The sequence below is a fragment of the Sturnus vulgaris genome, chromosome Z (assembly GCF_052056855.1).
Source record: "Sturnus vulgaris isolate bStuVul1 chromosome Z, bStuVul1.hap1, whole genome shotgun sequence".
In the NCBI taxonomy this organism is placed as follows: Eukaryota; Metazoa; Chordata; class Aves; order Passeriformes; family Sturnidae; genus Sturnus; species Sturnus vulgaris.
The window spans coordinates 15714047-15737223 of record NC_142283.1 but is presented as its reverse complement, the minus strand read 5'-3'; the positions used below and the strand labels follow the sequence as shown (position 1 = coordinate 15737223).

Genomic DNA, 23177 nt, shown 5'->3' with positions numbered 1-23177 from the left:
CTGCAGTGGGCACAGATAAATCCTGTGTGCCCACTCTGCAGAAGAGCAATAGAGACTCTCAGGTTGTCTGACAATGCAGACGAGTCTCTGGAGATTGCCATCACAGCCCCTGAGCAGCTGCCAGGAGCCACTAGCCAGGCAAGGAGAGCTCCCGGCGGCCAGGATGAGAACAGCCCCCATCACCCTGTGCCGCTCCATCCCTCTTCTCCTCAAGAGACACCAGCCCAAGCTGTCGGTGGTGTCCTGCCCGAGGTCTGGGCACAGCTTTTCCGTCAACGACGGGAACTTCTGGACCCTGTGAGGACTTGGCTGCGCCAAAGGACAGAGACCATGTATGGGGAGCTGTGGTGGCTGGCAGAAAGCTGCATCCTGTACATGCTCCGTGTGTATGGGCCACACCGGGAGATCATGATCGAGGGTTTGCAGAGCGTCCTGGAGGAGCACACAGTGCCACTGATCCAGGACACCATCGACATCATTGTGAGACACTGCAGCTCAGGGGCCCAGAGGCTGCTGGGCTCCCATGCTGCTGCGGATGAGGATGACACTCCAGAAGCCAGCAGCAGCTCCAGCTCCTCCAGCTCCTCCAGCTCCTCCAGCTCCTCCAGCTCCTCCAGCCCCAACAACCTGAGCTCCAGCTCTTCCAGCTCTCCAGGGATAGGGACTCCAGCCAGCAGCAGCAGCCCTGCAGTCTCCATGGAGGAGGAGGAAGCTGCCACAGCAGACCCTGCTCAGCCCAGGGATCACAGCCATCCCCCAAGTGTCGCCATGTCGGCAGGGCAGAACTGGCCCCAGCAGGAGCCGGAGTAGGAGGTGATGATATTGATAGGTTCATCTGCCCAGAGCAGCAGACTCCTGGTCTTCAGCATCCCCCAAAGAAAAGGGCCCCTGAGCCCCAGGACTCCCCCACCACCTGCAAGAGGTCCCCCTGCAGGCAGAACTAAAGGGTCCTTGCAACGCTTTATTTAGGAATATATAAATAAATTGTTATTTCCCTCACACAATCCCTGAGCACTGCTTCCTCAGCCTTCTGGCACCTTTGCCCTTGCCCTTGTGCCCCACCATGGCTGGCACCCATGTCCTGAGGAGCATTGCCATAGGCCCAGGGCCATGCAGGCAGCACCTTTTCCCACTGGAAATCTGCTGCAGCCGAACACCTGCAGGGTAGCAGATGCCAAAGGCACAGTGAGCAGCAGGGATAGCTGGTCTTGACACAAATTGATTTAGGAATGCTCCACTCTAGATCTCTCTGCATGGCCTCTAGTCCTTCAATAACACTTCCCATTTTGGTATCAGCAGCAGCACTGGAACTGGGCATTCAACTGCAGCATCCCAATCTTTGAAAAAACCCAACCTTGTCCTCCAGCCAGGCTTCTACCGGTTGCTTACTTGGTCACTTTCAATGAACTGTCCCACAATAATGGAGAGAGACACCTAACTCTCTGCTGGGGGTCTGGTTGCACTGATTTGGACACATTTTTATTTATTCCTGTAGTTATGTAACTTGAACAATAAGAAGGAGCTCTTGCTTGGTCAGCAGTCAAGTGTCAGACTGCACCTTACTGGCACACTGCCCTTCCCCTTCTTCAGGATTCAGGTGGTGAGAACAGCTCAGCAAAGGCAGGAGGAGAAAAGAGCTGCACCCCTGGGGAATCATTTGTGTATTTGCAGATTTCCTTTGTTCAGGGGCCCACATGCTGTCCTTTGGAGTGTGTCCTTATCAGCTCATTGTGCCAATGAGACAACTGCTGCCAAAACAAAAGCAGAGAGAATTTCTTCCTGGGTTTGGAGCCCCCCTAGACAGCACTGAAGGAACCCATTTTATAGGGCAAGCAAGGCAGAACAGTTGAGTCCTAAACACAGCTGCAAAGTGTCCTTGTGCCCATCACCTTCAATCCACCAGGGCTGCAGAGAGGACAAACTCTGACTTTTAAACCAAAAGGGACAAAATCTTGTGCAGTACCTAGCCTGAAAGGTCTGGATGTGATGGCCTTGCCCAGGGAGGCAGATGAGAGGTCCTGGGAATAGAGACCAGGACTGTCCCCAGGAAACCATGGCAAGATGTCAGGAGCAGGGATTAGGGACAGGGCCAAGGACATGTGATACAGGTGGCTGAGGGAGAGCATCATGAAGAAGTAGAAACTGAAACTAGGAAAGAGTATGTCCTTTTTTCTCCTGACAACATGTGCCTGCAGGGATGGAAGTCCTACTGTCATCACAGTATTGAGTAGCCTGAAGTGCAGATGGTGACACTGCTGAGCACAGGATTATGACTTCATGTCCCTCACTGCTTATCTTGGGGTTCCAAGGACTTGGAATGCCTTTTGTGTTGTCACTGAGAGTGGAGGCTGGAGTCAGAGAGCTGTGACTTCACAGGGGGATGGATTGTGACATTGTGCCCCTCATTGCTTCCATTCAGACATTGGAAGGACCACTTTGGCTCCAGCCTGAGCTCCCACTGAGCGAGACTGCAAAGCTGACAGGATCAAGCCAGCCAAGCTCTGGTGCTGGGCACAGCCTGTTCTTGACAGATCTTTCTGCCAGTCCTGGAGCCATCACTCCTGATATGGCCACAGAGACAGATGGCAACTGCCCCATCTGCCAGGACTCTCAGAAGGATGTGACTTCTGCTCTGCCCTGTCACCACCGCTTCTGCCTGGGCTGTATCCTGAGGTGGGCACACAGAAATCCCTCGTGCCCACTCTGCAGGACACCCATAGAGACCATCAGGTTTTCTGACCATGCAGACGAGTATCTGGGGACAGCCAGCGCTGCCCCCGAGCAGCTGCCAGTGGCCACCAGCCAGGCAGGGAGAGCTCCCGGCCACCTGGACGAGAACAGCCCCCATGGCCCTGTGGTGTCCTGTCCAGCTGCTCCTCAGGGGACACTGTCCCCAGCTGAGCAGGGCCCCTCAGGGCTGGAGTTTCTTGGTGGCCTCCTGCCCGAGGTGTGGGCTGAACTTTTCCGTGGACAGCCACAGCTGCTGGAGCCCGTGCGGCCCTGGCTGCGCCAGCGGCTGGAGGGATATTCCGGCACTGGTGGTGGCTGGTTGAGGCTGCAGAGAGCTCCATCCTGCACGACCTGTGCACCAAGGGGCTGAATGCCGAGCTGTTGGTCCAGGGGCTGCAGCCTGTCCTCGAGCACCACACGGCTCCACTGGTGCATGGCATCATCAGCATCATTGTGGGCCAGTGCAGCGAGGAGGCCCAGAGGCTGCTGGGCTCTGGTGCCATCAGGGACAAGAACAACGGCCCTGTGGCCAGTGGCAGCTCCAGCTCCAGCTCCAGCTCCAGCTCCAGCAGCTCCCAGACCAGCTGGATGGGGGCTCCTGCCCATGGCCCCAAAGTCTATGGTGTGGAGGAGGAAGCTGGCACATCAGATACTGCTTTCCCTGGGGGTCCCAGCCACCCCCCACCTGTGCCTGTCCCCATGGCGTGGGAGCGGCCCCAGGAGGAGCCATGGCAGGAGGCAGTGACAGCGGCTGATCCCTCTGCCCAGGGCAGCAGCTTCAGCCCCTCCACCCCTGTCCTGGGCTGGACATCATTGCCGTGGGGACCCTTGCACCCCGTTAAAAGAAGGGTCCCCAGCCTCCAGGACTCTCTCCAGCCACTGGCATATCTGCTCTGGTTTCTCTGTGCTGCATGATGCTGACCAGGGCAACCTGCAGAGAGTAAGTTTTCTGGCAGACAAGCAAGGTCTGTGCTATCTTGATCCTGAATCAAAATTTTATTTCAATGTCAAATTATTTTTTTTAGCAACAATTCATTGCTATAGATAATATTGAAGGACAAAGTAATGGCTTTTGGTCCAGCCACTATTACATCTTGGAAAAACATGTTAGACAGCAATACTCATCATTTCCTAATAATACAGGTTCTGGAGTTGCCCAGTTTGAGTGAATTTACTGAGATTATATGTTAAGTACATACACTATCCCAGGAGAGTAGAATAAAAATGACTTGTTGCAAAAAGAAATGAATGCAATAGTGCTGAATGGGAACTATAAATCTAATGGGGAACTGGAGGATTAACAGCAGAGAGACCTATTTTGTTGTTTCATTTTAAAAGTGAGCAAGTTTTAGAAGCCGTATTACCTTGTAATAAGAGATAAGAGCATCACTTTTTCAGGAAGGAGGAAAAACAGTTTTTAAAATATAATTATTTTATAATATTTTAGAATAAAAAGCAAGAAGAGATGTGTTGCATTTCCTAGATGCATTGTAAATGGTACATTCCGTGACCCCTGCCATGCCCTGTAGCTTGGTCCCTCTCCCCTCCTGAACATACAGGGTTGGCTGGGATCCAATTTCTCCCTGCCCCCCTTTCCAGACCCTAGAAAAGGTCTGTGCCCCCTGACCTCTGTCTCTTTTCCACTCTTTTTCTCTTTTCCCCTCTTTTCCCCTCTTTTCCCTTCTTTTCCCCTCTTTTCCTAACTACCCACGGGAAATAAACCCGGTAACTTCATCAGGGGAAAGAACCTCTTTTGTTATCTTATTTGCGTCCATGAGGCAAGGGCCCTGGAGGCTTCATCCTAACACCTGAGCTAGACTGGAGGAAGGGTGAAGAACCCCATTTGAGGGCCGAGAAAAAGCCTCAGTTGGTGCCCAACGTGAATGGTCGCTACAGAGCACCCCACGTTCAGCTGTGACTCCTATTTTTGGGATTCAAGAAGCCTTGGAGCTGATCAACTAGCTTAAATTTCTTTTAGCTGCATTTTGTGCAGTTCGAAGACTTTTAAGCATGAACCGGGAGCCTGTCAGGAGCCCAGGCAGGTCGGTTCTGGACGTAGACCCACTACATTACACAGACGCCTCTGCCTGCAAGAAAAAAAGGTGAGTGAAAGCCTCCTTTCGCGGCGGGTGTTTTCCCGTAGCTCTGCGGGTAGGTCTCACCAGTGGCATTTTGCCTGCCCGGCGCCGTTCTCGGGAGGAGAGGCGGCGCGGGGGTGTGCGCGGTGTGCGCGTGGCTCGGCAGCCCGCGGCTACGTGGTGCGGCGCGGGGGCTGGGGGGGCTGGATGCAGTGACCCAGCCATGGCACTGCAGGCAGGCAGCTTTGGTCGGTTTCAAAGCAGCAGCGCGGGTTTTTGCGGTTTTTGCGGTGGGGTCGGTCCCTACAGAGGCGCAGGCGCCACGTGGGTTTTACTGACAGAAACAGCGAAATTAACATCGGCTCCGCATCCAGTAAAGCCTGAAAACCGTGGTGTACCTGGCACGTTTAACAACTAACTCCTTTCCTGTGTTTTTAACTGTAGTGGGGTAGATATAGTGGCAAATTGCTAAACATCATGGGCTTACAGCAATCTGCCTTACAAAAGAGTATAAGAAACCAACTAAGGGAAATATTAAGTTCAGGAAATGTTTTAATATCTAAGAAAAAATTAGCCTGTTTTGCCAGCTGGCTGTCTGTTGAAAAATCTGACCTTGAATTGCAAAATATAAATTCGATTTCATTTTGGGATGAAATAGGGGATTTATTAACCTTAAAAGTGGAAAATGGAGATAAAACAGCCTCTGTATTCCTCCCGATATTCTTACAAATTCGGAAACTTTTAATTCAAACACAAAGCAGACAGCAGCAGCAAAACGGTTCAGACTCACCTTCCCTTTCCCCAAAACCCTATAACCCAGACCTGGAGGGGACCTGCCGGTCTCCCTGGGGGGTGCAGGGCGCCCAGCACAGCTGTGGCTGCTCTGAGTCCCTGGGTCCTCCCCAGTATCCTGGTTCTGATAATTTTTCGAAAATTGTCAGCTATCCTTCCTTGTTCCCTTCCCCTCTGGGCCACGGCCACGTGGCTACGTGTGGACAGGCCAGGGTCTGGGTCCCAGATAGCTCTGGCCATGCGGTACACGGCGTGGGGGGGGGGGGTCCCATATGGTGGCAGCCACGTGTCTCCTTCATTCCACAACTCTCTTCACCCTCCGGTCCCTGCCCCTAAGCCTGTCCCCTCCCATAACCCATCCCTGCCCTTGGCTCCACTGCCCCTTCCCCCCTCCAAGACCCCGCCCACAGGTATTGCAACCCTGGATTCCACCACCCCTCCCCTGCTCTGGTTTCACATTCCTTCTCTCCAAGCTGCTGCAGGGTGGGGGAGGGCAGTGGAGCCCCTGCTGGGTTCAGTGCCGGTGGGGGTGGGGGTGGGGGGGGATCAGCTCACAGCCCCTGCGGAATGGATGGTGTCCCCGTGGTGGGGTGGGTGGGGTGGGGGGGGTGGGCAGCCTCCGGGGCTGGGTGGGGGGGGGCGCCCAACCCTGAAAGTCAACACCAGGGAAAAGAGTATATACCATCAGTTGCTCCTGTAGTTTATCTTGGTAAGAAGAATGGTAGGAGAAGTTATCAACCTTTGTCCCATCAAGATAAAAAGGAAATTTGTAAAGTACAGAGAGAATTTGGTAGAAATAGTGAAATCTTTAAAGGCATGATGAGAGCCACCTTTAACTCAAACGAACTGGTTCCATATGATGTCAAAGAGCTTTTCCGGTGTCTGTTAACTCCTTCAGAATATGATCTATGGGAAAGCCTGTGGAAAAGATCTTTGAAAGTGCTTTTACTAGAGCCTTTAAAAAGCTCAGATGATGCAAAAGATGCTGATAATAATGACATAACATATGAACACCTATGTGGGGAAAAGGATTGGCATTGCCCCGAAAGCCAAACCAGAGTACTATCCAAGTCTGTCCTGGATAAAATATGCAATGTTGCAGAAAAAGCTTTTAATCAATTACCAATAGTAGATACTAAGGGCAGTTATGTTAACATTAAACAGTTTACTTCTGAGAATTTCGTACAGTTTGTGGACCGCCTTCGTGCGCAAGTGGAAAGACAGGTGTCTGATCCAGGGGTTCAAGCTGAATTAATTAAAGAGATGGCTCAAAGGAATGCTAATGAAACCTACTGTAGGGTTATCCTTGGCCTTCCCCTGGAGCCAGCACCTAGCTTAGCACAGATGATAGAAGCCTGCGCCAGGAAAGCAGAACTGCTCAGTGGACACGAGAGAAATCCAGGACTGGCACACCCAAAGACCATGGCAGCTGTAACACCAGAAGCCAAGAAGCAACCAATGTCACCAGAGCAGCTGCAGCACATCATCTGCTTCCAGTGCAAGCAGCCAGGACACTTCGCCAGGGACTGCCCACACAACCAGAAACAGAAGAAGACCAACAAACAAAAAAACTAGCTTTACAGGGCGTACCCGCCATTAACACAATCGCGCGCTCGGCTATAAATACTGCGGGCTCCACACTCGCAAAAGACTCTCTCTTAATAAACAAAAAGGGGGAGGATGGGATAGAGGGTGTGGGGATACATGGCAATGAAAATATCAAATGTTCAATTAACAAGGTTTGGAAGCCACTAGGCCATTTTAGGCTTGTGACTACCAAAGGTTTTCATTTCAGGTCACCTGATTGGACAGTCATTACAGTGGACTTACCTAACAGTACACAGGACTTGACGTTAAACCACATGAAACTGGACAGTGAGTACTTTGTTGTCGGGGACACAGCACACACACCCCTAGAGATTGAGGTAGCTCCCATGACCATCAAGGGAAGCATAACTGGCCTCATTCTCCTGGCATGATGTCCTCTACCACCATATTACCTGGTTGAGGGACAAATCCTTGCCCAGGCCATTCCTGTTCCAGCAGAGGTCCCAGTAGATGGAAAATCACCTGAAGTCTACTGGGCAGAAGTGGTGGGTGAGGACAAACCTTCTCTGGCATGCAACCTAACCCGTGGATCAGATCACCTCCATGTGGAGGGGGTACTGGACACGGGTGCTGATGTGACTATCATACCCGAAAGGATGTGGCCATCACATTGGGAACTTCAGCCAGTGGCAGGCAGAATCCAAGGTGTAGGAGGAGTAAAATTGGCAAAAATATCAAAAAGCATCATACAAATTGAGGGGCCAGATGGAAAATTGGCTAGCATCTGTCCATTTGTTACAGACTATAAATGCCCTCTCTGGGGGAGAGACACCATGTCCCAGTGGGGGGGGTGAAATTGATTATTCCTAAAACTCCTCGGGATTTTTAGAAGCAGCCACTGTGGGGCGCCCTACCCAAAAGTTGAAATGGCTAGATGATACCCCAAAGTGGGTAGCACAGTGGCCGATGAGTAAGGAGAAGCTCAGGGCGCTTGAGGAGCTTGTGGAGGAGCAATTGGCTAAAGGCCACATAGAGGAGACCACAAGTGCATGGAATTTCCCGGTTTTTGTGATAAAGAAACCAGGGAAGGACAAATGGAGGCTGCTCCACGACCTCCGGCAAATAAACAAAGTAATTGAGGACATGGGGTCTCTCCAACCTGGAATTCCTTCTCCAACAATGCTTCCCAGAGATTGGCAATTGGCTGTTCTAGACATCAAGGACTGTTTCTTCCACATTCCCCTACACCCAGAGGATGCCCCAAGGTTCGCCTTCTTGGTTCCTACCATCAATCGAGAAGCTCCAATGAAGCACTACCACTGGAAGGTTTTGCCCCAGGGATTAATGTCCCTCCATCTGCCAGTGGCATGTGGCCTCATTGCTGTCCCAGGTGCGTGCCCAGAGAGGGGAGGCCATCATCCTTCATTACATGGATGATGTGCTAGTGTGTGCACCCGATAACTCTCTACTCCAAGACACACTTGACCTAGTGGTTAAAGTTTTAACCTCTGCTGGATTTGAATTGCAGGAGGACAAAGTCCAAAGGATGCCACCTTGGAAGTACCTGGGCTTGGAAGTTACTGCACGGACCATTGTTCTGCAGAAATTGGAAATTAATTGTAATCCAAGAACCTTAGCAGATCTCCATTCCCTGTGTGGGTCATTGAATTGGGTCAGGCCCTGGCTAGGCCTCACTAATAAGGACCTAGAACCTCTCTTGAATTTATTGAAGGGGGAGAGAGAGCTGCTTTCTCCCAGGGAACTGACCCCAGAGGCAAAGACTGCAATCGAAAAGGTACAAAAGACTTTAGGAGAGAGGCAAGCTCACCGTTACCAGCCCAAGCTGCCCTTCAAATTCATTGTCCTAGGAAAACTGCCACACTTACACGGGTTAATATTCCAATGGATCAAGGAGCAGAGAGAGTCACTCTTAATCATAGAGTGGGTCTTCCTCTCTCACCAAAGATCCAAAACTATCACTAAGCCACAAGAGTTAATAGCCCAGCTGATTCGGAAAGCAAGGATCAGACTGTATGAACTAGCTGGTTGTGACTTCACATGTATTCACCTCCCTGTTAAACTGTCTGAGGAGGGAAGGAACTCTCCTGAAAGATTGACTAAAGAGATGTTTGAGCACGTGCTCCAGAGCAATGCCAATCTCCAATTAGCCCTGGATAGCTACAGAGGACAAATATCAGTCCATGCCCCGTCTCACAAGCTGTTTAATGAGGAATTCCACCTCATTCCTCGTGAGAAGAGGAGTCAGAGACCACTCAAAGCTCTCACAGTGTTCATGGATGCAACCGGGGCGTCCCACAAGTCGGTGATGACTTGGAGAAATCCCCAGACTCAGCACTGGGAAGCTGATGTTGAGTTTGTGGAAGGATCACCCCAGGTAGCTGAACTGGCAGCAGTCGTGAGAGCCTTTGAGTTCTCAGAGCCAATCAACTTGGTAACAGACTCAGCCTATGTAGCAGGGGTAGTGTCCAGGGTGGAGCAGGCAGTGCTCAGAGACATCAAGAATGAGCAGCTTTTCAGGTTGCTTTCCAAACTAATTTATTTGATTTCTCATAGAGAACATCCGTTCTATGTGATGCATGTAAGATCACACACAGATTTGCCAGGTGAAATTGCAGAAGGGAACTGTCAGGCAGACTCCCTTGCAACCCCAGCAGAACAAGCAACCCCAGCAGAACAAGCATGCCTTCCTAACATCTTCCAACAGGCAAAGCTGAGCCACCAACAGTATCACCAAAATGCACCAGGTCTAATGTGTCAGTTCCAGCTAACATGGAGTCAGGTTTGAGCTATTGTGGCCACCTGTCCCAACTGTCAGCTGCACACCATGCCATCAATGAGCACGGGGGTTAACCCCCGAGGTCTTGGCAGTTGTGAGGTATGGCAGACAGACATCACACACATTCCTAGTTTTGGTCGCCTCAAATATGTGCATGTTAGCATTGACACGTATTCAGGCGCAGTCTATGCCTCTGCCCATGCAGGAGAAAGGGCAATGCACACCAAACAACACCTAGTGCAAGCCTTTTCAGTGTTGGGGATCCCTAAGGAAATCAAAACTGATAAGGGCACAGTGTATAAGTCCAAGGAGTTCCTGGAATTCGTCCAGCAGTGGGGAGTGGAACATAAAACTGGCACCTCCCACTCCCCCACAGGCCAAGGTGTAGTTGAGCGAGCCAATCAGATGCTCAAGCAGGTTTTGGCTAAACAGAGCAGTTCAACTGCGTGGATGTCTCCACAGCAGAAGCTCTGCAAAGCCATGTTTACTATCAATTTCCTGAATTGTTCATTTGAAAACATGAGTCCACCTGTGGTACGTCACTTTAACAGTAGTAAACAATTCAAGTTATCCCAACATCCTCCAGTTTTGATTAGGGACCCAGAAACCTGGGAAATCAAAGGTCCCTATGAGCTTGTTACCTGGGGGCGTGGCTATGCACGTGTATCCACTCCCTCAGGCCCTCAGTGGATTCCCCAAAAGTGGGTGAAACCGTTTGTTCCCAAACATCCTGCTCCAACTGAGGGCAACGAGGAGCAGGTGGCTGTGGCTTCAAAAAGAAGACGCCGCCGGAAAAAAAGAAAAAAAAAATCCCCCTAAAGGATGACATTCCGGCAGATAGAGACTTTTAATAGGTTTTATAATGTTTGTCTTTCCTTTTAGAGAAAAGCTTCCCTTCTCTCAGTCCCATGATGAACCACATCCAAGCTGTCTTCCTGTTAACACTGAACAGTTTAGCAGCTGCATGGATCGTCCTTCAACCACGTCAGAACATCTGGGTGACCCTGGCACACACACTCCAACATCATGCTGCTATAGATTTTCTTCTACTGCTGCACGGACATGAGTGCCAGGAATTTGAAGGACTTTGCTGCATGGACCCAACATCGAAAGTTCCTAACATCCATGCTACCCTAATCTGAAGATTGGTTCAATGGACTGTTCAAAAGCTGGGGACTCACAGGGTGGTGGGCAAAACCATAATTTGAATGATACCAATATCCTTCTTTCAACTTTGTTAAACAAAAAACGGGGAGATGTTGCATTTCCTAGATGCATTGTAAATGGTACATCCCGTGACCCCTGCTATGCCCTGTAGCTTGGTCCCTCTCCCCTCCTGAACATACAGGGCTGGCTGGGATCCAATTTCTCCCTGCCCCCCTTTCCAGACCCTAGAAAAGGTCTGTGCCCCCTGACCTCTGTCTCTTTTCCACTCTTTTTCTCTTTTCCCCTCTTTTCCCCTCTTTTCCCCTCTTTTTCTCTTGCTCCCTCTTTTCCTAACTACCCACGAGAAATAAACCCGGTAACTTCATCAGGGGAAAGAACCTCTTTTGTTATCTTATTTACGTCCACGAGGCAAGGGCCCTGGAGGCTTCATCCTAACACCTGAGCTAGACCGGAGGAAGGGTGAAGAACCCCATTTGAGGGCCGAGAAAAAGCCTCAGAGAAGCAATGATTTTACTTTTTTAAAAGAAAAATGCTTTTAAATAATAGGCAAAGAGAAGCAGCTCTTTAAACTCTGAAATTCCACCAGCAGCATGGAGAATGGACAACTTAATTGTCAAGTATTGCCAGTTTTCTCTTGCTTGTTCAAAAAAATGGAAACAGAGTTATTTCTCTGACACTATTTTCAGAATCAACTCTGCTGTGTTTCTCAAAGGGCTAGCAGGGTGTACTTGCTGCTTTTGATGTATAAAAAGACTGGCATTTCACCTGATAGTGAGATTGCAGCACTGTTGGTAGTGGGCTGTTCTTAGGGACGTCCCTTTCTAAGGTGTTTCGTGGAGTTTGGTGTTGGCGTCATTGTCCCAGCCCATGAGAACGAGGCATGAAGTTTGTTGCAAATTCTTGTCAGCCTTAATAAAGACACCATCTTAGCTCCTGTAACCAGCCAACTCTTTGGACTCAAAAAGTTTTGCTCAACAACCTCTTAAATTTTGTGATACACTTCTCAAAAGTGCTGGCTAACAGGCCCTAAGTTTTTACAGTACACCTGGTAAGTTCCCAGCTCTCATAAAAAAACTTCTCCAAGCAGCTTGAGAAAAAAAGTATTTTCAGCTGTTTCCACTGCCAAAGGCGACTGACATTGGTCCTCCCTCTTCAACTATGGTTCCACATTAGAAATGCTCCACTCTAAAACTGAAAGAAGGGGAATCTTGCCCGGTAGTAATTTTGAGGTGGGTTTTTTTGTTGTTGATTTTTTGGTTTTTGGTTGTTTTTTTTATTCTCCCAAATTGGACTGTGTCCCAGACCTGGCTTACGGTAACACACAAATAATCTGATTAGTTTGACCTGCGATGTCCATACTATGCAGGTTGCAAAACTGGGCAAAGAAAATAATCTCTAAAAAACAATTAATTGAGAGTTAGGAACTGCAAGCACAGAGAGCTCTCAGAGTGTTGTGCACACAGGCTCAAAGATAGACCTGGATACCATGTTTGACCTAGCACCTTGGAGAAGGCTTGGAGAATTAGAGCATTAAAGAGAGATACACATGAAACAAGAATGTAAGTTTGTAGTTTAAGTAGAAATATATTTTAAGCAAACAAAAACATGTATTATGTAAGCAAAGCAATATGATAAGTGAGTAAAAGATTTTAAAGTTTAGCAACAGAAGCTGTTATAAAATTAGAAGCTTAAGATGCATCAAGGTAGGTTTGTGAAGTGTTATATGATTGGTTAAAAAACGACACATTGTGGCAAAGCCACGAAAAGTAAAGTAATTAATGATTGGTGTAAAAAGATGCTGACAAGTGTTGTAGAAGGATGTGATTGGCTAAAAAACTAACATAAGGCATTGTAGCTAAGAGTTAGGTGGCTTCTGGTATTATGGCATTGAATGTAACACCACAGGCCCTTCTGTGAGACTGACGCCATGAGGCAATAAACCATTTTTTGAAACGTCTCTCAGTTGCCGTGTCTCTTGTGATTTTGATCTCCTGACGTAAAAGGCTTTGTAAAAAATATCATGTGAGGTTGGAGACAGAGAGCTGTCTTTTGGCTGTACTGGTATCATACGGGGCTCTTCTGACTGAATGAGTGCAGGTTCATATGGTTTCCACTGAAGTATCTGTTAACAATGCAGAATTCGTATTCTTCAACTTTTGCTTCAAAATTGCTATTTCTGAAGCTGCTCATGGCAGTGAGAACAATCAATTAGGTATTTTTGGAAAGTGAAAGAGCTGCAATTTTCTGGATGAACATCAGCAATGTGAAATCCAGCTACAATCTACATAATTGACATGGCTAGTCCTGGGGTAATTACCACATCACCATGAATTCTTCAAAGTCTTGAGAAATTACAATGGCAATGGTCATTTTACGAAGGGTTGCTTTAAGGAATGAATGGAAATTATTGATGAGTTTAGGTTTGGTCTCATTCACACTTTTAACATTTCAATTCAAATTCAATCATTTATGTACAAAACTTTGCTTCAGCAGCATATGAAAACTGGTTTATTTCCTCTTTTCACTGAGGATTGCTTGTTTTTAGCAAAGGGAGAAATTATTCTCCATCAGAGATTATTTCAAAGAGATTTAATAGTGTCTGTGTATCTTTCTTTTGAAGACCTCCAGCTCCCCTCAAACTCCTTTGATTTCTGTTTTGCATGATGGCCAGAGGAGGATTTCAAGATGTCTGCAAGCAATCAGCTAAAGGGGGTTCCTAATAACCATCTGTACTCATTTGGATTTCAGTATTCCAGATATTGTTCCCATCCATCCTACTGTGCATCATAATGTAGAGAACTTGCAAATTTACTCACGTATTTGCCCTAAAAGCCAAACCCTGTGGCCTCATTCTCAAAACTTCTTGTATCACAACATGACAGGATCCCATTTATTTCTGACTCTTTCGATTCACTTGTTCCATTAGCATTGCCATAATTATGCTTTGTAAAATTTAGGTAAATCCAATCAAGTACCTGCAGGACAGTGCTAAGAGATTATCCTGTTATCCAGCATATCCAGTACTGCCATAATTTGCTGAGAAAGCTGCTGAAAAGATGAATCCCCCATTGAACAGTGAAGGAAGCAGCACACTGGCAGGGTGAAGTATTTCCTTTCAGCTGGCTATAAACTGGTGGTGTTTGACAGACACTACCTTGAAAGAAGGCTGACCTTCAGCTTGATGGAGCTGGTGGGTATGTAATTGTTTGTCCAGGATTAATTTCTGGAAATATCTGCAGGAACATCCAGAAGTCTTTGACAGTTAAGGAGACACTTGAAGTAGAAAAACATCTGGAGTTTCAAAGTGCAACTGGAATGGAATGCCCTGATTTTTGCACCAGTTTAAGGATGAACATCTGTGTTTCATTTGCAAGATTTTTTCTCTGCACAATGTTACAGATAGGGGAGTATCTTCTCTGACTCCTTGTGATCGTATTTTACCTTCTTTTTGCAAGATTTGCTAGTAACCCACAGTTTAAAACCATTGCCTGAATAAATGAACATTTGCAGCAAGCTCAGAATACTTGCTCTGTCCAGTTTATTCTCCTTTTTAATGTATTCCCCCCCCCCCCCCCCAGTAAAACAATTAAAAATTCCTATGAAAAATGTTACAGCTGTTAACAATGAAATGAGAAAATACAGCCTGGAAACTACAACTATAGCTGTCCAATAGTTCTGAAACTTCCACAAAGAATATAAACTTGGAAAGGTTCCTCCCTTTTCAACAGGGCTGGGTATTATATGCAAAGAATTCAAGCAGTGGATCATCACCAACTGAATGTTTACTGTATTTTACGGATATTTCCTCATCTTCATGATCTTTCTAGATTCTTTGTGTCAAACTCTGGCTGCAGGATGTACCCTCATGAGCATTGCTGCTCATAATTGCTTTCCCAAGCAGTAAGTACAAAAGACTGCACAATTTATTTGTTTGAATATGCCCCAATATGGGTGGCAGCAATTCTGAGGCAATGAAAATGTAACTGATGCTGATTGCCTTTGCTTTTATTGATGTAATGACTAATCTGTTTATACAAAGATGCTACTCTTCTTCCAAGCTCAGATCCAAAGAAGGGATGAAAATTAATATTTTCTGTGCCCAAACAATCATCCAAGGTACGTATTTCTGTCTCTGAAGTACCAGTTTCTACTGGCTGTTTACAGCTGTCTTTTCTCTGCTTCAGTAAATCAGTGCTGCAGCAAGAACCATCACTTACAAGACCAGATTATCCACTGACAATGTCAAATAACACTTTTCAAGTTCTAGTCAGAGCAAGAGTTGCCTGGAGAAATTCCTTTGGACAGCTGGAACTCTCTGTCCAGAGACCTCCCACACCTCTGGGTTGTGAAAGTAGAAAAACGTTATTCAGCCACCTAATTTGGAGCTGGTCTGTTGTTTCCAACAATATATATTCACTATAGATTCACTGTCTCATCTATGAAAATAACTAGAAATCAAGTTTCTGAACCACTCAAGGAACTAATATCTAAAGCTCATTAAGTGCGCACAGAGGTACATCCCTGATAGTTGGTAATACCATGATTACAGTGAAATTACTATTTACAACTCACAGCTTCAGTCCCATCTCTCTTGCCACAGAGCAGATAAATAAAAACCTTATCTTTTGCTGTGAGGGGCAGGTCGTTAGTCTCAGATGCTCACAGTAACTCTGCTTGCTGCTCAACAGATGAAACTGGGAGCAAAAAACCAGCTCTGGCTCTGTAAAAATTGTTCAGGCGCAATAGACTGGTTTTCATGATGAAACGACCTCCAGAGGTGCCCCAGCAGCATTCTACATCATGAAAAGAAAGCAGAGACAGTGGTGTGCAAACCAAGAGCTATTTGCTTCCCTCATGATTACAAATTAGCTGAACAAAATTAGGTTTACCCGTTTCTCTGTCTGCCTACATTCTGCTGTTCATTTTTCATGCAGTTCTGGTATCTGGAAGGATGCCAGGTGCAATTAAAGAAAACTCAGAGGATGGTGGCTGTTTTCTACCAGAACAGGTGTTTCAAAAATTCCACTCTTTAGATGGAAGATGCTACTATAGAGAGTGTTTGAAAAATGGCATTTCAACCAAAGCAAACCTAACTAATTTCTAGCAATCAAGGGAAGGCCTGGCTGAGAAATGAATTGGTTTCAGATTTTTTTTTTTCCAGTTCTGAAATCTTTAATTCCTTTCTTCTAATTTTCTTTAGTTCTATACAGAATTGGAAAAATATGGGGAATAAAACAGAAGGTACAATGGAAATTATAAAGGGGCCTGATATCTTAGGCCTTATGGAACAGAAACCATGGGAGAGACAGACACAGATAAATGCTCCCTGGGCAAGAAGTGACCAAGAAACATGCTGTGAAACTTTGTGATAAGATAATGTTATCAGGTAATGTGATGTCATGAGGAATGTGCAACCAATGGGAAATTGTTACCAATATTAGAACTCTATATAAATCCCATACAAGTAAAACCCTATGTAAGCACCTTGTATACTCAATAAAATTGGCTTCTGATCCAAGCTCAGATTGTCCCTGTCTCTCCAATCACCGATAGAAAATACCACCAAAGGCCAACAAAAACAAAAAAACACTGCTCCTTTTTCTAGGTTTGCTAAAGATGACCCCCTTCTCCTATCTGGTTAAGCTAATAAATAATTTTACTATAGCAACAGTGCTTTTTTCTAAGAATCGTGGAATCAAAATGGTTTGAGTTGGAAGGAACCTCCAAGCTCATCTTCCAGGGACATTTTCCACTGCCCCAGATTGCTGCAAGCCCTGTCTAACCTGACCTTGAACACATCCAGCTTCTCTGGGCAACCTGTGCCAGAGCCTCACCACCCTCACAGGAAAGAATTTCTAACATCTAATCTCAACCTGTCCTCTTTCAGTTTAAAACCACTTCACCTTGTCCTGCCATTAGCTGCCCATATAAAAAATCTCTCTCTCTCCTTTTTAAGTCTGGATTTAAACTACACTCTGCTGTTCCTGTTGGATAAAAAGCTAGCAAATGTCTTTGAATATTGTAATGTGCTTCATGTCCCCTGTGCTAATGAGGGCTCTGGTCTAAATGCTCAAAACAGTATCTGCCCAGTTGAAGCAAGGGCTTTTTGAAGAATTCTTCATTAGAAATCTGAATCATAGAATGAGATCCTTAAAGATCATCCTGTTCCAACCACCATTTAAAGATGGATTCTGATTTTCTCTTCTGTACAACTTCTTCTAATGCATTATAAGAATAAATAAATATACAATATAAAGATACAATTAAATAAAGAATTATTAAAAATACAATGTAAAGATGATAAGTATTTTTCCCAAATCATTCCTGAGCCTCGGTTGAGTTGGAGTTCACTGACTGCCCTGTCTGATGGTCGTGCCTGAAGTATGTCTGCTGGTACATGAGGTATTAAAGACCACCAAAGGTGTTCCAAACTACAGGTAATTAGTGGGATTTTCAGGAAGCATTGCCATTGGGAGGACTAGAATCCCTTCGAGGGATCTGTCACAGATTCTTCTAGATCAAAGATCTAGATCAATCAACAGCACGTAAGTTCTCCAAGTGTGTGTAATTTTCTCATTCCTGTTGTTTTCTCTTTAACAACTGCAGATTCAATTATGTAAAATCTGGGTTCTGGGACTAATGAGGGTATTGGCAGTCTGTCCAGCCTCTGGCACACCACAGCTCCCGGGAAAATCCAACCAAAAAAACAAAAGAGCTGGGAATAGGGGAAACCATGGTGCTGGCTGACGACATTTCCAGTCTTTTCACCCATGACCTTTGGAGCACAGGGAACACAGATTTGCTCTGGTTTGGTGTTATGCATCTTGTACCATCAGGGAGATGGGAACTGCAGTGAGAACTCTCCTGTCCCCATGGATGCCTCTCCCCCTACAAGTTCTCCTACTTGACCCAGCAAGGGGAGTCCTCCTGGCTACAGATCTCACATGGTTCTTTGGCCTTGTTTGGAGCCAGTTCTCTTGTTCCAGTTCCTACACCTCAGTTCCTACAGAAAAACTGGAATGATTGGATATTAGGAGGGAATTCTTCCCCATGAAGGTGATGAGGCCCTGACAGTTTTTTTAGAGAAGCTGTGGTTGCCCCATCCCTGGAAGTGTTCAAGGTCAGGTTGGACAGGGCTTGGAGCAACCTGGTCTAGTGGAAGGTGTCACTGCCCATGGCAGGAGGTGGAATGAGATCCAGAGGATTCTGTGAGGAGATTTCACACCCACAAAACAAGATTCCAAACCCAGATGGTTTTCCAAGGAGATAAGGCAGTGTTGGCTGCTCCAATAGATTTTTTCAATGTGCCCAACATAAAAATACTTGCAAGGTGATTTCTTAATCACCTTGAACTGGTACTGTAGCAGAGGAAAACTAATTTTCCATCCCTATAAGGAGGAGATTTTCTTGGTCAGGCTGTGAGATCTTAAATTGCACATTTGTCTGGGGGACTATGCATGGGATTCCAGAAGGGAATGGACGTTGTGTGTGTGCAAACCCAGCATGGGAATGGGTAGGTCTTCATTTACTGTATTCCTTGGCAGTTTTTCTCTGGAATATTAAATGCAAAGAGAGGCTTTGCTCTTATATAATTGCCATGGGGGAGTAAATTGCTGATTCTTATTTACCAACTATGAACAAAACTATTCCAGGGATCAGCACTGAAAAGGTTGGGAGCTGCTGCTTCACCACATAGTGAAAAGAGAAAATAACAATAAAACAATTCCTCCTGCTTTTAGTGGGATCAGGACTAATTCTGCCCTGGAATGATGAAGAATTTCTCTCTCAGACCCCCAGAGACCCCTCAAAAAGCCAAAGTACAGTAGATAAGGAAGTAAAGGCACGTCTGCCCGATCTGCTGGTAACAGCACAGGGCCTGCTGCTCCTGGGGACTGGGAATGCAGCAGGAGCCATAAACACCTTCTGCAGGTCAGAGGGTTTTTCCTAGAGCTTCACCTCTGAGAAGCAAATGGTTATGGAAGAAATTGAGTGGGAATTAATAATAATATAGTAACATTATTAGAAAAGAGCAACAAGGGGAGCAGTAATACTTCTGAGGGTGCAGGAGGGATGCTCAGTTTTAAACAGGGTTTGAGTGAGGCAGCATCTCCTGGGATTTCTAAAGCACAACTCTGGGTCTGGGCTTACAGGAGCAGTGCAAACTCCTACTTGACCAATCCCTGTATTTGCCTCCTGATGCCATTTGGCACCTCAGGCATGTTTGGGTGCAAGTGCTCTAGCAACTGCCTGCTGCTTGGAGAGATCAGGAAAATGGACATTAACCACTTCCCTCAAGGTTAACTCTGACCTCTGGCTGGGGAAAGCATTTGGCACATCAGGCTTTTCAATAAAAACAGTTTCCATTGTTTTGAAAATATGCTGAATAAATCCATGGTAGACAAATAAACCTTTCTTCATAAGTACAGGCCTAGGGATTGCACAATTATTTCTATGCGTGGTCAGCCAAGCCAGCAGCCAGTTTTTGGGGAGAGATGCCAGACTCTTGTCTCCCTCCCTGGCTGTAAAACCCTTGCAGAGTCAGTTCAAGTTCATACAAGCTCATCAGGATTTAGATACTTAAGCCTTAATTTAGATTCCATGGATACTAAGGAATTGGAAGTGTCCTGAAGGCACCTCCACTCATACTTTAATTTTAAACCTTCTGCTACCAATGAATTTTGCTGTTCTTTTGTTAAGAACACTCCCACCCCTGCTTCTTTAGGCAGAAGATAAAGTAAATGTGGAAAGAAGTTTGGCATGCTGCTTTCCAGTTATCTGCTAGGAAATTACTCCACTCTGGTACCTCAGCATGTTTTAAAGATTACCTGTCCCTTCATGGCTGCAGACGCTCAGCTACACCGTTTGTGATTTGGTGCAGGAAAGAAGGACTTCTGAATGACAAATCAATATGATTACTGCAGAAGCCACTTAATTGTGTACCTTATGCCCTACTTATGCATTCTAAAACTACTGTCCATGTGATCACACATTATTTGATTTGTGCCTTTATCTTGTCCACATGCTCTGCACGCACTTTGCAGGAAATCTGATTGGTTTACAGTCCAGTGCTTCACTGCCCACCTTTATCTTGGTACTTGTAATCTTGGTATTATGTTTTTTCAGCTTCTTCTCTCCCAGTTTAGCACAATTTATATTTCAATAACCTTGATGAATTCCAGAATGTTTGATAAAACAGCAGAAAAACAGTTAAAAATGGCTTGGCTGAGCACCTGGTGTAAACTATGGCCTAAACTCTTCAAATACATTGCTACAATTTGGGAAGTAATATCAGCTGTGGTCTAATCCCAACTGTACACAAAACATAGATTTGGGATTGAATTTGGATGCAGGCAGGTTTCAGAAAGCTTCAATCCCTATTTTTCAGTGATTCAGTCAATGACTGACTTGTGGGACCTTCAGGATGGTCACCACTCTCCTGGGCACCATCCCTGCTCTGTGGTCTGCCTCCATTCCTGGCTTGGCCTCTGCTTTTAGTGGGATGTTAAACCGCAAACATTTGCTTTGCTGTTTTTTGGGACATCAGAGGCTCCCCCAGTGCAGCTGGCAAAGCTCCTGTTTCCACAGCCTCTGCTTCCCAAAGCCCTGCTGGGGCCAGACACAGCAAAGGAAACATTTTAGTTCCATGCTGGAAATTTCTTCTAGTGTCCCGTTTTCAGGGGGTGCACCCACAGCCAGTGGTTGCAAGAACTCCAAAGCTCTTCTTTCCCCTTGGGACAGCCAGGATAAACACCTGTATGGATTTCTGAGAGAAAAAAACCTCACCAAGCTATTTGGCTCTTCCCAAATCTAGGTCAGCACTGCGACAATAAACAACAGGAAAGATCATCTCACAGTGCACACCACAAGCTGGGCACCACATTCCTCACTGGAACTGGGCTGTTCCCACATATCTGTGACAGTTGGGAGCATCCATGTTCCCTCACTCTTCCATTTAGGAGATTAAGACAACACAACCCTTAAACATCTAGTGTGTTATCTCAACAACCAATGGAAAACCACATCATTCTGGGAAGAAATGTAATCATTTTTGCCCAAGACTGAAAAAACCAAATAGCAGTGCTAGAAGCATTTCCAGGCATGGAGCCTCCCAGCTCCAAAAATGCAGCCTGCAGACTTCTTCCCATGGAAATACCAAAAATGGCCCTGATTGTATTCAGGGAGAAAGTCCTGCCCATTCCTCCAGCCAGGGACAAAGCACATTCCATGGACACCCCAGGAAAGTTTTCCTGACCATGGGAGGGGGTTGGAACATGATGATCTATAAGGTCCTTTTCAACCCAGACCATTCCAAGAATTTAAGACTGATTTGAGATGCTTTTCAGCTCACAATTCCTTTCCAAGTCTCACCCTCTGGGCTGTCTTTCCCATACATTGGTGGAAAGGGAACCAGTGTCTCCTCTCCCTAAACAAGCCCACTGCAAATTGCTGAGCCCTGCCCAAAACCCACTAGGTGACATAAACTATTGATTCTCTGTCTTGTCTGTTTTTCATAATCCAGCACTTCAGTGATTTCAGAGTCAAAAAATTAGCATCAGTACCAGGTTACAGATATTGGTACCAACCAGCTGCCATGCTGTAAGAGGCAATTTCAAATGCTTCTCTGCCATTAGTTGGGAATTCAGTGATAAGAGTCCAGCAGTGATCATGGATTTAACTGTTCCTGCAGAATAATCCCCAACACTTACTGCCAAGTGCTGCTAGAGCACCTCTCCAGGAAAAAAGCAATGTCCAGTACAGATGGTATTTAGGAGGTCCCTATCCAGTGCCCCATGGGAAATATGGGAAGCTGCTACTGACAAAGCAGATCTCAGGAGAACTTAATTTACTTATTCATAGCTTCTAAAACAGAATGTTTCCAGTATTAAGGCTGTTCAAATGCCATGGCTTGCCAGGCTTCCTAATAAAGTGCTGCATAAGTGTGTCTGTGTGTGGGAATCTTCCTTTAACCCAGTTACAGGGAAGAGTTGCCTGAGATTTCAGTTTCAGATTTCAGACAGAAAAAAAAAAAACCAAAAACCAAACCACACCAAAAAAGAGAAAAATCCAGAAGTTCCCTTTTCTTACCTGAAAACTACTGAGATATTCAGAGCTTTTTTGGAAAGATTGGATTTCACATCAAATATCATGGAAATTCTGAGGGATGAAAAAGCCAATTAAATACTTTCAGAGTAATTTCTTGAAAAATAATCACAAACATCCTCATTTGGCAGCTCAAATCCTGTATGACCCAGACTCCGCATTTCAGCTCACACGGGAAACAGACAGGAAGTGCAGAACAAAGTTCAATCCTTTCTTAAAACAATTGCCAGGGAGTTGATGATCCTTAAATGAAATTCTGGCTTGGGACAAGGCCTTCCTGCCTATGGCATTAATCTGGGTGAGCACAGATGCTTCATCTGGGAGCGAGAGTGTCACCAAAACCAAAAAAAACCCCAACCCCCCCTAAAAACTAAAGAAAAAAACCAAACCCCCCCAAAAAAAAAACCCCAAAACTCTCCAACAACACTTTTTAGTGTTAGCAAATTAAGGCATTACTTTATTCTGGCCTGGATGTACAACAGGACGTTGTTCAAGCCACAATGTACAATAGAAATAATTTCTTCCACACATTGCCTGGGTTGTGCAGAAAAAATCCTTCCATCATACATGATTCTTTACTAGGTTTCTCACATACTTATACAGTCAAAACCCAGAGAAATTATTTGGTTCCGTGCTCCTCTGTCACAAGTTATACAAGTTACCATCTGGTTTCCTGTTGGTTATTGATCCCTTTGCCTTCAGTGTTAATTAAGTTCTCTTCTTCATTCTCTTATCTATCTTTTCCATGACCAAGTGTCTCCAGCCATGCCAGGCGGGATGTTTGGAGTAGATGTTCATTAATGGTCATTATCTTTTGTGTATCGTCTGTGCCATTCCCAGCGTGCTGCGATGTTAAGCTCCTCAGAACACCAGTAGTGAAACACTCCTTTAAAAAAGAAACTTCATTTCCTTTCTCCCTGGGCAAAGACAGACAAAAGCCCTCAATAAAGTTTTACATATATATA

General features: G+C 45.9%; 1 protein-coding gene across 1 annotated transcript; it reads left to right on the top strand.

Annotated features, from left to right (window-relative positions):
• Window positions 1-2566: 2566 nt before the first annotated feature.
• LOC148219692 (E3 ubiquitin-protein ligase Topors-like) lies at window positions 2567-3899 on the top strand. The gene is given in 3 exon segments (XM_088156989.1): window positions 2567-3032; window positions 3035-3471; window positions 3756-3899. Coding segments are annotated over 3 exon segments (1047 nt in total).
• Window positions 3900-23177: the final 19278 nt, after the last annotated feature.